Below are 15,204 nucleotides of genomic sequence, written 5' to 3' on the forward strand. Positions count from 1 at the left end.
TGGCAAGTCCCGCGAAAATCAATAATGCTTGTAAACAAGCCGATTACGATTCCGCTACGAACTGCGTATTTTACCACGTATGGTTCACGTTTTTGCTTTTTTCAGAGTTTTAATTATTTATTTCTGTTATAGTAAATTAAGTTAGGCTAAAATGGATTCCGCCAATGTAGGATATTCCTACCATTTGCCTAGCGGGGGTTGGAATTATAAAATTCGCAACACTCTATCACAATTTAGTGATTTATTTAGCGAATTTAATAAATATATTGCCCCTGCCTACCACCATGATCGCTGTGAGAGGTAAGTGGATTTATTTATTAGTTTAATTGTTTGTAAAAATAAGTTTTTTATTTTTATTTTTTTATTTAATATTGAACCTCAATATTATTATAATATTTACAGATCTGTTCAAATGCGGGTATATTCAATGCACAAAGGAGAATTTGTTATGGTTATTATTGCATTTTTTGCATGTTTTGGTCTTGGAGTATTCATAGGATTAGCGGGTGAGTTATAACTTTTATATCTTTTCAGTTTATAGTATCGCAAAAGTCGTTAGCACAGGCTTTATAAAATAAACTCGAAAGTATATCCATTCGATTCATAAAATAAAAATAAACTTCGATTAATAACAATAAAAAAAATATTACAAAGTACCTAACTAATTAGTTTCAAAATAAATATTTTTAACTAGGGGTTTGTTCATTAAGTTGTTCTTAAAATAACAAATGAGGTAAGTACAAATTTTAATTATATTCCTTTTAAAGTACTTACATAAAAATCTTTAAAAACAATGTCTCATACAGACAGACGACAGTGAGTGAAGAGAGCACGTGACGTAATATAAGGGTTTAGTTTTTATCGTGTGTTAAATGTAAAAATACTGTATCGTCTAATGTAACTTTTTTCTAATGCATTCTTTCAAGCGCTCTATTGATATACATATATTGAAATAGAATATAGTTTGTTTTTGTAAACTTTGTAGGTAAATCTCGTACTTACTAAGTTAGCTACTAGGTACTCATACGAATATTAGATCGTATTGTTATTAATTTATCTTTGTTCACTTTTGTCTTCCTACTGAGCTTTTTTAACTTATAAAATTTAAAAAAGTCCAAAAATAATTTGTACAATTGCAACAAACGCAGCATAAAGTATTTCCTTCAATATAAATCGCCATAACATTTTGATATAGACCGTAAACGATCGCCCTCTGTGCCGGTGTAGGTTAAGATATGTTTCTGATCTGTATACCTACTCTATAGCGTTATTAAAATTATTAATATAAAAAAATAAACCAGGTCCATCACCAACAATGACAACATCTATATCAGCTACCAGCGTGCTAAAGAACGCCAGCACAATATTCACTGGACCGTACCGCTTGCATAGTCCCGCGTTGGGTACTCGCGTCCAGCAGTTGTGGTTGCTTGCTGAAATCATTACTAACAATAATGATGGTATGTATGAACTTATATATAACTAGCTTACCGCCCGCGCCTCGCCCGCTTTCTCTAAAACGATTTGAGATTTAAACTATCCTATCTCTCAAGTTTATTATAATCGGTTAAGTGGTTTAGGAGTCCATTGAGGACAAACATTGTGACACGAGATTTATATACAGGGTGTCCCATAAGTCGACGTCAAGCCGAAATTTTCTGAAAGGTAATGCCACACCAGTTATCAGAAAAATTGAAAAAAAAATTAAGTCATGTATTTTTGAAGTTATGGATTTTTTAATTAATTCCAGAAAATGTACACCATGTGACAGTTTTTTCATTCCAGTTGTTACAAATATTTACTTTTTGCCAATTTTTTTTCTCTTACGTCATCCCGAATAGTGGTTTATGTACTCTGTCATCCTAAATTCTGTGCCGATCACTCAAACTTGTAGGAAAATGTTATTTTATACCGTACCAAGTTTTCAAAATTAATTTTTCGCACTACTTCAACTGATCGTCCTGAAAAAAAAATGTACTACTCCAGTTTGGCAAGTAGCTTTAAAAGTTAGCGCATTTAATAAGGATTCTAACGAGGTATAACACTTACTCCATTATATCTTAGATCGGCCATAAAAATTTTTTTGTTAAACAAAGTCTGTTTATAACAATTTCTTTGAAATTACAAAAAACGATTTTAATGTACCCAAAGCGTTCCTAATGACCACAGCGTGGTTTAAATAAGATGGAGAGAGAAATTCCATAAAGTGTGAGCGAGACAGATAATGACGCTTATGACATACTGACGCAAATAAGTGAACTAGAGTAAAATAAAGACAGTTTATTTTTTATGATTAAATTTATTACTTTTTTTTACAAAATATGTTCAAATTTACGTTCTTCAGCTGCAATACAAACTCGACATCTCGTATATATGTATATTATAAGAAGATAATGTTTTCTAGAGGATATTAGGTAAAAGTTGTCGAAACTCATTTCTGTTTTATTTCAAAAAGTTGAACATAAAGTAAGTACCTAATCGAACAAATTCGTTTCGATCTTTTACGGGCACTTTGAACCGTAACTATATTAATTACTGTATCCACGACCTATATATTAATAGCAATTATTTTAATAGTACCTAGGACCATCACTATAAAATCAAGTTAGAAACGAAATCGTTTTATCGATACAACCCCTTTAGTACTGTGTGTCACTGAGATATTTTGAATTGACCTAAATTTTTTTTTAATTATTGCAGAAGAAATATTTGATAAGAGCTTCCAAATAAGTATATCGATAGATGGCGTGCTGAGCGACCACTCAACTGTCAATTTAACGCCAGAATCAGATGCAACTAATAGGTAAGAAAATTACCTAATTCTTTACCCACAATTATCTTCGTAAAAGGTCATTAGTGTAAAGTCACCAACTTTACACTAATGACATTTTACGACCTACATAAAACATATTATGTACCTAGATAACAATACACGTATTTAATTTTATCCTTAGTGCTACGATAACTAGGTAACCGTTATTAGCTTCATTCATCAGTTATAGAATAATCATTTTAAAATTTCACCTAAAAATAAATTGATAATAACGCTTTTTTCCTTGAAATCGATCAATCGAAAATTTTAAACTTCGAATTATCAAAACTGTGATTAAACTAGATTAAATTTTTCCAGAACACTCCATCTAAAATGTCAGAAACAAGTGTGCGAAGAAGTGATGGTTTTACATCTGGGTTCCTTAGAATACACGCATTACGTACTCAACATACATTTCTATGGTCTACAAGAGTTCCATAAAAGATATTTTATACGCGAAGTAATGTTTTATGTAAGTTTCACATTCTTAGACACATCACCTACATTTTTAAGGGGCAGACTTTCACCTAGCTGTCTCTTTCTGTCGCTCATAATTTAATATATCATACAATAGAGCGAGAAGACTGCTTGCTAACTTGCTAATATTTACTGGCATTAATTTGAGTAAAGAAAATTCTTAGTATTTCAACTATTTCAAGAAATGAATCATAAATGTATTTTATACTTGATAAACAAGTAGGTTAAAAGGGTTTCTTAAAAGTCGGTTAAACGCCCGTTTTTATCTGATTTCTCTCCCTTATTTGGTTCAACATGCGGCAGATGCATTTCACATCTGTTCTAAGAATGATTTATTTAGCATCTGCACATGTGAGATATGATAAAATGTGTGTATATATCCTGCTACAATTTCTCTTCTCTCTCCCGGGTTTTTACCCAGATAAAAATACCAAAAATAGTTTAAGACATTGAGGAATATTCCAACTTTCTACCGTTAAAAGAATTCTTAAAATCAGCCCAGTAGTTTATCGTAAAATATACCAGAATTTTATTTATTACAGTTTAAAACCTACAATCCAGTATTCACACAAATGGAGACTTGGTTCAGATTCATTTTCCTACTAACTACGTTCTCTGTTGCTGTAAGTATCTAACTATAAACTATGACAATTATTTACATATTTCCTTTAACTTGTGATGTTATCGCCTGCATTTTCTCTTTAGTTTATAAAATCCTTGTCAAACATCTAACGTATTTTTCAATTGAACTCCGAGAAATAAAAAAAAGACGTGTGGCACTCGGGGACTGCCGCGGTAAAGCTATTGGATGCTATGCCTTCAAGCCACACCTCCGTGCCTGTCGGAGTGGGGAGCGTGAGGTTTTTCGTTACGCAATTTCTGGATTCGGTCCCCGCGCTCAAGGCCCGCGATAGAAGCTATGCAATAGCTTAATAATTTCCTGCGACGAATGTGAAGTAAAAAGGTGTAGGTAGCTAGTGTGAGCGCTCTGGGGTGACACGCCGAAATGTGGCTAATTAGCCACAATTTACTTCAATTGTCTGTTTTTCGTTCATAACGCTTATTTTGTCGTCTGTGTATGTGATTTTCATTAATTCAATAAAACATCGAGACAGTATCATGACTTAACGTACGTTCCAGCATTCATACGAAATAAAACATATTTGTAGCTTTTCTTTAGTTTATTAATAATAATTGCAGTGTTGGTTTGCGCATACGCTTCGGAAGTACTCTACGCAAGACTGGGCAATTGAACAGAAGTGGTTATCTATTTTACTACCATTGCTCTTGTTATATAATGGTAAGAACTATTTTATTAGAATTTTTTACTTGATGTTTAAGACACTAGGGTACCTACATAATATTTTAAATTAAAATTTCATACTAAGTACAGTTAGTAAGTGACTAATTACTTAAAATGTGAAAGAGATTTTAATTCATTTTATAGAGATAAACAGAGTCCTATTTCAAGACGTTTCATAAACAGATTTAAAGACGAATCGCAACCTCGCTCACTTTACGTGCGTGTCTAAAGTCACGTAGCAATAGTCTTCTTTTAATACAGATAGTTAAACGAACACACAACTACAACAAATTTATAACGATACTTAAACTTATTATATTGTAACCCTTTTGATTAAATTCCATTGAAATATCGTCTCAAACTAACATAATATATAGGTGAAATGTCATTTTGACAGCCCATCTAAACTAATAATATAAAGAGAAAATCTTTGTTTGTTTGATTGTACCTAATGAATAGGCTCATAAACTACAGGACCGATTTTAAAAATTCTTTCACCATTCGAAACAGCACCACCACCAGTAGCATCAGCTACGAGGGCAGTCCCAAAAGTAGCCGACCTAACCAAGAAAAAACAAAAAATATGGAATAAATTATATTTATTTCTCTACATAGCTTCCTTGTAGTCCTTTACACTTTTCCCAGCGGTGCTCTATATCTTCAATGCCGCGTCTGTAGTAGGAATCGTCGAGCTCTTCAAAATAGGCATTAACCGTAGACTCAACATCTTCATTGCTTGGAAATCTTTTCCCACCGAGCCATTTTTTTAAGTTTGGGGACATAAAATAATCAGATGGGGCCAAATCTAATGAATAAGGTGCATGAGGTAGCAATTCAAACTTTAATTCTTTGATTTTAGCCATCGCAATGCTGGAGGTGTGGACTGGCGCGTTGTCCCGATGAAACAAAACTTTTTTCTTTGATAGATGAGGCCGTTTTATCTTTATTTCTTCACTTAGACGCTGCAACAAGTTTGCGTAAAACTCGCTGTTGATGGTTTTTCTTCTTGGTAGATAATCTATGAAGATTATCCCACGAGCGTCCCAGAAAACCGATGCCATGACTCTTCCTGCCGATGGAACCGTTTTTGCCTTCTTTGGGGCCGATTCTCCCCTTGCAGTCCATTGCTTTGACTGTTCTTTCATCTCCGGTGTGAAATAATGAACCCACGTTTTATCCATGGTAATAAATCGACGCAAAAACTCTGCACTATTGCTTCGAAATTTTGCCAAACACTCGACTGAAACATCCTCACGACGCTGTTTTTGCTCTAGTGTGAGTAATCGCGGCACCCACCTTGCGCACAGCTTCCTCATGTCCAAGTTTTCAGTTAAGATACGATGTACTGCACTTTTTGAAATGCCTACCATATCTGCTAGCTCGCGCACTTTTAGTCGACGATCATCCAATACAATTTTGTGGATTTTTTTACTATTGCTGGCGAAGTCACCTCATTTGATCGCCCACTGCGAGGTTCATCTTGGCAGTTCGTTCGGCCACGTTTGAACTCGGCCACCCAATATTTTACCGTTGTAAACGAAGGAGAAGACTCCCCCAATGTAGAATCTAGCTCTTTTTTTATGATAGTTGGGCTGAGGCCTTTCAAATGAAAGTATTGAATGACGTATCGTAGACCAATTTTTTCCATATGGAAAATTCTCTGACAGCGTTCACTTTCAAGGACTACAAAACAAATAACAAATGACCTAGCGTGTTCGAATTCTAAATTTAAAATCTGCATTGATCAGCCTTTTTAAAAAGAGTATTTAATCGAATAAAACTGCCAGTACGTAAGTCAGGTCGGGTAATTTTGGGACCGCCTACGTACATTATCCACGAGTAATATAGGCTATATTATCACGCTAAGACCGCGGAGCGGAGCTACGCGGGTGAAACCGCGCGGCACAGCTAGTATAAAAATATAATTGTACAGTACCGTCATCAACATAATATTATCTCGAAAAATAAATAAAAAATGTATACTTAATAAATACTATTTATGTTTGTTTATAACCAGACCCAATATACCCCTTACGACTTGTATCGGGCGGGTGTTTTGCGCCGTTCGTCGACACGATGTTCCAGACGACGTTCCTAGCTTGCGTCATGCTCTCGTGGCTAGCCTTGTACCATGGACTGAGACAGGTGATATGAATTAATAATTTGCTTGTATATTAAAAAAAATAATAACTAAGTAAGTAACTACTTAGTTACCATGAAAAATATGAAAATAATAGAAAAAACCATGTTTAATATTTTTTAAGAAAAAAAAGAATATGGTCAGGCGGTATTTTAATTTGTATTACCGGGATAATTGAGAACAGTTACTAACAACGAACTAATTTTTTTATACTCTTTCGGTTAAATATTTATTTTTTGTCAATTAATGCCATCTAAATTGAAGGTATAGGTATTGATATCTCTCAAATATAGTGAGAATATATTATTTTGTCTATGATGATAAGAATAAGATAATAATTAAGGTTAATAACGATACCCTTTCATAATTACAATTTTATTAAAACCAATTTAAATACGTGTTAAAAACCTACTATTTCTCCTTCAAATGACCTTGGCCCGAAATGGCATCGACTGTGATTCCTCAACTGAATTCGAAATAAATAATTTTTAGAACCATAAATATTTTCAAAAACATTGCTCTATTTTCTTGTAAAGTTGTAATTATTTAGAAAATTAATTCACACTGTCTTTTTCAGAACGAAAGAAGTTTTGTGTCGTTTTATCTGTTAAAAGTTATAATCGTCGGCTTAGTATGGACACCGGCGATGATCGTAACAGTGTGGCAAAAGTACTATGGATACTACGATCCAACATTTAATTACCTAACGGATCCTAATTATCGAGTAAGTGCTTATATTTTTATTATTTATTATTTATTAACCTCTCATTGTAAGCAGGAAAAAGTCTTGTTTTAATTGTACAATATTAACAACTTAAATATTTTTGTTTGAAAAATAACTGGCAATACTTCACAGTAATATTTTTAAATGGCAATGAACGTGCTTCGCTTTCTCCATAGTATTCAAAATTCCTGATAATTCCAAAACTTGAAATTCAAATGTATTTTGCTTAAGAGGCACACAATTTACAAATTATATATAACTAGCGGTCCGCCCCGGCTTCGCCCGTGGTACATATTAACGTTTTCTCTACATAAGAACCATCCTCGTACTTCAAGGAATATAATAAAAAAAGAATTATCGAAATCGGTTCAGCCGTTCTCGAGTTATGGAATTACAACGAAAAGTGGCATTGATTTTTATATATTAGATATGAAGTTTCGATAAAGTGATTCCTCTTGCTGGCAACATTGACAATAGAGTATCTAATTTTAGCAAATGATGCACTAATAATTATAAACTATTTTTTTACAGATAATAAAATTAACCTTCTTCTGTGCTGTCGCGCTATACTTCTTGTACCTGCTTATACTTGTAGTCAAGGCATATAGTGATCTGAGAAATATGCCATTTTTTGGTAAGTTCATCGATCATAATAATTTATTATTCTGAATATAACTATAAGAGACATAGTACAAAATCTAATTTGTAAAGAAAATCTTGCTAAAAAAAATAACTACCTATTATAGTCATAAATATGATTTATCAGCATCATGATGTTGAGCTGCTACCATACCAATACATACTAACAAACAATCTTTCCTATAATTACTTAATATTTTTTTTAGATATAAGATTGCGCTGTTTATCGATAATAGTGGTGTCCGTGATATCGATAACCACAATCCTAGGGCTCCACTCTTGGGGCCCCGCGGCCCTACAGGACCATTGGGCCTCGCAACCGAAGGTCCATTTTGATACATCCGCACCATTCATGGCTATGTATGGTTTGTTTAACTTCATACTGTACATACTGGCGTATCTTTTCTCGCCTGGAACTGGATCTTTACATGGTAAGACTTGTCTTTATAAGCGGTAAGCGAAAAAATTCGCTTAGTAAACAATAATTATTTTTAACAGAAAATTAAATCGTCTTGAAATTGACTGAATAAAAATGAATAAAAATCGGTTTACCTGTGCAGTCAGAAAGCCAAAGCAGTCGATTTGAGAACCTCCTTTTTTGAAGTCTGTTGATTAATACCATAAAGTGAAGTTAAACACAATTATTATTTATTACTGTGTGAGTAGGTACAGATTGTTGTGATACTCGTGTAGTAATGAGATTTGTTTCGCCAATCAAATGTTTGTTGTTACAATAAATATTTGTGATACTTGTAAGTTGTAGGTATTAACTTCAAATATTATAATCTTTTAAATAAGTATTTTGACGAGTTAGAAACGCAGAGAACACAAATATTTATTTAAATGTTAGTTATGTAGTTACTAAAATTTCACTTTCTTGTGAAGACGTTAAGACACTTAAGAGTTGAGCCGAGTCACGTAGCATATATTCAAACTCATTCTTGAGCCAAATCATATTTTTCGTTCTTTAAAAAAAATAAGTTATCTTTTATAGATAGGTTAGTATAAACAGAAATTTTTATTTTTCCAGAAACCGCTATAACCAAAGACAATCCAGCGTTTTCGATGATCAACGATTCGGATGAAGATGTCATCTACGGTTCAGATGAAGAAAGCCGGCGTCCTCTTAACTCTCACTCTAGAGCAAATACAGAAAATATATGATGCAATATATTTTGCCTATACTGTATACCTACGTATATTGTATTTCTTTTCTTGTTATACAATAAAACAAAGTAAACAAAATTTATCGTTATTTTCAGTGTTTATGTATTGTAAATTACCTATTAATCTCCCTTTGTGTAAAATGAAGTTAACAAATATCCCGAGACACAATGTTGCCGTATAGAAAATACGTAAAAAAGTATGTAAGAGAAAATTTGATGAATTCAACAGTATATCAACAGTAAATTCATCGAAACAAATAATTATTTTTTATAAAAGCAATTTTCATCAGTTAATATGCTGATTTTCACCAATGATGAGAAATGGGATATTTAAATGTTTTCTCGCAGAATTGAAACATGTCGCTGACGTCACGTCACAAAGTTTTCTATTGCTCTATGATTGCTTTAGAAAATATTACCTACCTACAGTTAAGTCCATTACGTACTGTCCGCGATGTTATTTTAGAAACGTGTAGGTCTAAACTTCATCCTTTAAATATTTTTTTCTATTCTTATTAAGGCGTGATTTTGAAAGAAGACATAGGTACTAATAATTAACAGTAGGTAGGTAGGTACGTGGAGTAACCAAGAAGCTTATATCGCGGGAGTAACCAAGGAATTGTTGGTACCGCAGGCCGCAGCAACTGTAAACTGCAACGACCGCGACACGGCGTGACGTCATCATACTAAGCCGCACTCTCACTTCGCATGGCAAAAAATTATTTTTGAAGCCAAACTTTAATACCTATCTTAAATTATTTTTCTCTTAGATATCATTCTATTCAATGATTATACCTATTGATAATTTTAACGCGACAATAATTAAGTTATTTAGACCAATCAGGCCATCGCCAAGGTCTGAAGTTGGAGCTACGAGTTGGAGTATCTTGCCTCTCCTGGAGCAAAACCTCAGAACTGAGCCCTACGCTATGTGCATATACATAATACAGGGTGTCTCAAAAGAAAGTTTATATTTTGTGGATGAATAAAAAAAAGTAAGCGATGTATTGAAAAAATGTTTATTATAGTCGAGCCAATTTAATAGGCAACATTTGACGTCTATCAATTTTATCTTCGAAGAGATGTAACTTGCATAAAAACATCGATTAAAGTGAATTAATCGATACGGATTTGAAACATTTGTCAATCGAATTTATTTATTTATGATGATTTTTATTCACAAGTAATCAATGCATTCGATTCTAGATGTCAGATTTCGATTTTTAGAGTTAACATCTCTGGTATTTAAAAAGAAAAAAGTTTTATTGACACAAAATTGTAGCGACGTCAGTTCTTCAATTCAGAAATTGTTTATTATGTTTAGAATGGTTTATCAGTAAAATGAAATCTTAAAATTACTTGTATTGGTCATTATTATTATAAATATGTAATCGTAATTTTAAAAAGTTAAGCAAATGTGCAGTTCTAACAAAACGAAATATCATGTTATTCTATGTCGTCGTTACTAGGTTACGTTGTTGAATTTTGTTGAACTGTCAAATGTTGCCTATTAAAATGGCTCTACTAGAACTATTAAAGTGCATATTAGGGGAATTTATTTCTTAAAAATAATATCGTCCAAATGCAGTCCATTGCGTTCACGGCACTCATTTAATCGAACACTAAAATTATTTATGACAGCTCGGCAGGTAGACACAGTGATGGCTGCCATTTCGTGTCGGATCTTTTCTTTTAAATGCACTAGAGAAGTTGGTTTTTTGGCATACACTTTAGATTTAAGATACTCCCACAAGAAAAAGTCCATGGGAGTTAAATCAAGGCTGCGTGGAGGCCAATTTATATCACCTCTCCTAGAGATCAATTTTCCCGGAAAAATTTCATGCATTCGAGGTAAAGACATATTGGATGTGTGTGATGTAGCTCCGTCTTGCTGCAATCATGTTCTCTGGTTATAGCCAGGAAAGTTCTGCAGTGCAGGCACTAAAAACTCGTCTACCATCGCTCTGAATTTACTGTAACTGTACGCCCCCTTTCGTCTTCGGAAAAGTAAGGGCCAATAATTCCTCGCTAATTTCTATTCTTGATAATTTCTTGTGGGGGGTATCTTAAATCTAAAGTGTAGGTATGCCAACAAACCAACTTCTCTAGAGCATTTAAAAGAAAATATCCAGCACGAAATGGCAGCCATCACTGTGTCTACCTGCCGAGCTGTCATAAATACTGTAATTTTACTGTTCGATTTAAATGAGTGCCGTGAACGCAATGGACTGCATTTGGACGATATTATTTTTAAGAAATAAATTCCCATATTATGCACTTTAATAATTAATAAACATTTTTTCAATACACCGCTTACTTTTTTTTTATTCATCCACAAAATATAAACTTTCTCTTGAGACACCCTGTATATGGTGTACATATGCATATTTTGTATTGAGATTTTTTTAAGATGGATTTTTTGAGGGTTTGTGGTCGAGGAGCGCTTCTAACGATATAGTTAGAGTCATGTGTCCTCTGAGCAGACTTTTATTCTGCGGTTTTTTTTATATTAAATCAAATTCTTAATATAATTTTCCTTGGGATCAGCAAAAAACTAACACTTGATATTGCTTCCCTTAAGTGGGCGCCACAATATTTTCGCCCGGGGTGTCAGTGGCCCTTACGCCGGCACTGAGACCAATCCCACTAATGAACATCACAATTCACAACGCCTATGGATTATATTATTGAAAAAAAAGCAAACAACTCAATCTCGGTACCTACCGACAACTAACTACAACATTACCTTATCTTTCAACCAATTAACATATTGTATAGAAATAGAATTATTTTTTTAATGCCAACCAGTTAAAACTAGTTTAAGCCAGTTTTCTCCGGGGATTAACTGGTTATTACCTACCCGTTAATTTATAAGCCACACTTGTATTCTATGGCCGTAGCGTTCAGATGCTTTAGCTACTTCTTTGTTCAATGTTCATTCCAAAGGGTGGGTTTACATCTGAACTATGTAATTTAATGTTCCTGCGAATACTCGACGCACTGTTCGGTTTAATATGCGCATTTAAAATATGTATAACATTTCGTGGTAGGTACTAGGTACCTCGCTTGAACACTGTCGGTAGGTAAAATTTTGCCGTAATACATGTGATTTGTTGGTTTATAAAATCATGTTCTAATAAAACATCGAGCATCATGTTCGATATATAAAATGAATATAGAATGGCGAATGATGCACAAATAAATGCTCTAGTGCTTAGTCTATCAGCATCCTTATGTTAGTAAAAGTCTTATAATTGATTTAAGATATTTAACTTTAATATTAATAATAAATTTACAAATAGTATAAAATTAACATTAAAATGTCGATAATGAGGTCGACAAGAAAAACTAAGGCATATAAAATAGAAATACTTGTTAAAGGTATTAGGTATCACATTTCTAGTACCTACTTATTACATACTTATATTACAGAAAGACGAGAATCAATGATCAGCGGCTATATTACCACAAGATCGCGTCATTCTTATGCAAGTGTTGCCAACTTCAGTGTTTGCAAAATTCATTATTACGATATTATTGCAATAATGAAGCCTCTAACATATTGAAAGATTAGTTCTATTTGATTGAGCATAAAACTGAGTGCAGTTATTATCAGATTTTATTTCATTTCTGTACTTTTAAAATGTTCATTTAAATCATATCAATCTCCTTAATTCACAGAAAAAATATCATCTGAGCAACATATTACAACATTTACTGACATTAGTCATTAATTTTACAATTATCGAAATACGTTGACAACCCTGTCATACGCCATTTTGTGTTCGCGTAACCGCCATTTTGAACAAAGCCAAAAAGCCGATCAGTATTGCCAGCTTCTAATTCTATAATTGTCATAGCCAGTTTAGAAATGAAACATTGTATGACATTAATTTTTTAATCAGGAATACAATAAATAATAAGTCAGCATACCTATATTAAAATACATACAGTCAATCTAATGCTATAGTCTGTAAATTGTTCAGAGAGTGAGTAATGAGAATTACAGGATGGGGTTGTAATATAAGCGAGGAGAGGGGTCGTTGTCTCGCACCACAAGGCTCAGCGGGAAGCGCGTGCGGCGTCGCTGCGGTGCGCCGCAGTACTGCCCCGCCCCTCATAACACAAGTAATCCCTGCTCTAGGATCACAGTTCTCATTAACACTAGTCTCTTCATTGTCTGAACACAGATCAATCACCTCACACTCACTGTCAGTTTTATTTAATGGATCACAGCTTTTCACATCCACTTCCATTGTTTCAGTATCAGGCTCCACATACACAATATCTTTCTCTTCGACACACTGTCTACTCAGCGCTTCTTTCTGAAGATTATCTATATATTCTTCTATTTTTTCTAAAGACATCCGTGTTACATCAACTGATACCGGCTTGCACTTTAAAAGCAATAGCTGACCCTTTATATCCAGAACCGTTTTACACCTCTGATTTGGAAACACATGACTTCTGTGCCAATAGTCTATGGGCCTTTTGTATCGCACTGGAAACACATGATTTTTGCCTTTACTACCTACATTTTTACTACATATTATTGGATTACAGCAATACCTCTCTACTCTTTCACGAGAGTAGCTAGTGTCTCTTTGAACACTGACTTTGGCATTTTTCAAATATGCCAAAGACGAAAATGGATATGGTGGGCCTCTGTCTATGCTTGCAGCATTCCGACCATTTCTTGGCCGGACATCTGTAACACAATTATCTGTGACTTTCTCCTCATTCTCTTCTTGTATTGGTTTGAGCTTTAATGCAGACACAAATTCTTGTAAAGAACCAGAGCAAGATGTCTGATAGCTTTCATTGTTACACAGTCTCTCATGAGCCTTTAAAATGTCAACATTATCAAAGTGACTGTCACAAGTATCACACAAATAAATATCAGCTGGCTTATCATACATCAAGTTCTCATTTCTAAATGTTACTAAGAGCCTTCCAGTCGGACCATGGTAGAGAGACGTGGTGTGGTCGTTGTTGTCAACGTACGTGAGTATACTCCGGTCGTATCGAGCTAAGTGCGCCGAGAACAATAACAGAAAGGCGCTTTTATGATAGTCATAGCATCGCTTTACTAAATTCTTGAGCCTCGCTTCCCAGTCCTGTGGAACTTTACAGGGTCTAACAAACGGGTGACAGAATACAACATTTTTCGGCCACCAAGGCGGTTGTTTGATATCTTTGGCAGTATCATGACCCCAGGAACATGTCACCATGAATGTTATGAACTTTTCCAACTCGGCAGCAGAGACCTTTGATAGATCGGTCGGGTTCCCGTTAGCGAACAGCAGCGGCAAGTTGGCGATCATGATTGCGATCGCTTATGGTCATCGTCGAAGAAGCAGCGCTTGCGTTTTGGTCCCGTGTAACATTACAACAATAGCTTTGCACCGCATTATTCTCATCAACACTAAACACTTTCAATAAAACACATAAATTTTACGAATTTTTGATCGTAAATTCCAAGGATCTAAACTTGTTTCGCTCTCAAAATAATTAAAAAATTCAGAGAGCAAGCGCGTTCGTTAACTAAAAAGAGAAAGAATCACATTTCGTCACAGAATAAACTTGCACAGATTATATTACACACAAATCGTAGGTATTAAAAGTCAGCTATCAACCGCCCCAGCATATTAAAATATATCGTATTGTATTGTATCATGTTAATTATAGTTTGTTATTCTTATTAATATTGAAGAAGTGTTATTCTTATTAATATTGAAGAATTTTATGATATAATTTGAAAAATATATGAGTCTGGACGCAGGTAAACTTTACCTTTAGAAATATTATGATCTTTTGTTTCATTCCGTGGTTTTATTAGTTTATAACACTGTAATTTAGCAGAAAACTCCTCTAATGGGTTGAGGACTGAGGTCCAAGCCAATAAATTACAATATTATGTATTTATTATTGTAATTATTAGGC

At 34.0% G+C, this 15,204-nt stretch overlaps 2 protein-coding genes across 2 annotated transcripts; one reads left to right on the forward strand and one right to left on the reverse strand.

The window, feature by feature from the left end:
• The first annotated feature begins 35 nt into the window (after window positions 1-35).
• On the forward strand, window positions 36-9,273 carry LOC123693387 (transmembrane protein 181). The gene is made up of 12 exons (XM_045638460.1): window positions 36-300; window positions 403-506; window positions 1,302-1,460; window positions 2,701-2,803; window positions 3,131-3,284; window positions 3,832-3,912; window positions 4,490-4,589; window positions 6,610-6,737; window positions 7,310-7,456; window positions 7,988-8,090; window positions 8,302-8,526; window positions 9,126-9,273. Exons 1-12 carry the CDS (start codon window positions 152-154, stop codon window positions 9,257-9,259), a joined length of 1,587 nt encoding a protein of 528 aa, XP_045494416.1. The 5' UTR covers window positions 36-151; the 3' UTR covers window positions 9,260-9,273.
• Window positions 9,274-13,145: 3,872 nt separating this feature from the next.
• On the reverse strand, window positions 13,146-14,834 carry LOC123693301. The gene has a single exon (XM_045638326.1). It carries the CDS (start codon window positions 14,583-14,585, stop codon window positions 13,215-13,217), a length of 1,371 nt encoding a protein of 456 aa, XP_045494282.1. The 5' UTR covers window positions 14,586-14,834; the 3' UTR covers window positions 13,146-13,214.
• Between the last annotated feature and the right edge of the window lie 370 nt (window positions 14,835-15,204).

Source organism: Colias croceus, chromosome 7 (assembly GCF_905220415.1).
Source record: "Colias croceus chromosome 7, ilColCroc2.1".
Lineage (NCBI taxonomy): Eukaryota > Metazoa > Arthropoda > Insecta > Lepidoptera > Pieridae > Colias > Colias croceus.

Bases quoted from the DNA above. Each gene is read 5' to 3' on its own strand.
- LOC123693387 (XM_045638460.1), top strand. From the start codon at position 152: ATGGATTCCGCCAATGTAGGATATTCCTACCATTTGCCTAGCGGGGGT. The intron at 507-1,301 runs GTGAGTTATAAC...AAAATAAACCAG, and splicing joins AGTATTCATAGGATTAGCGG to GTCCATCACCAACAATGACA. The intron at 1,461-2,700 runs GTATGTATGAAC...TAATTATTGCAG, and splicing joins CATTACTAACAATAATGATG to AAGAAATATTTGATAAGAGC.
- LOC123693301 (XM_045638326.1), bottom strand. From the start codon at position 14,585: ATGATCGCCAACTTGCCGCTGCTGTTCGCTAACGGGAACCCGACCGAT.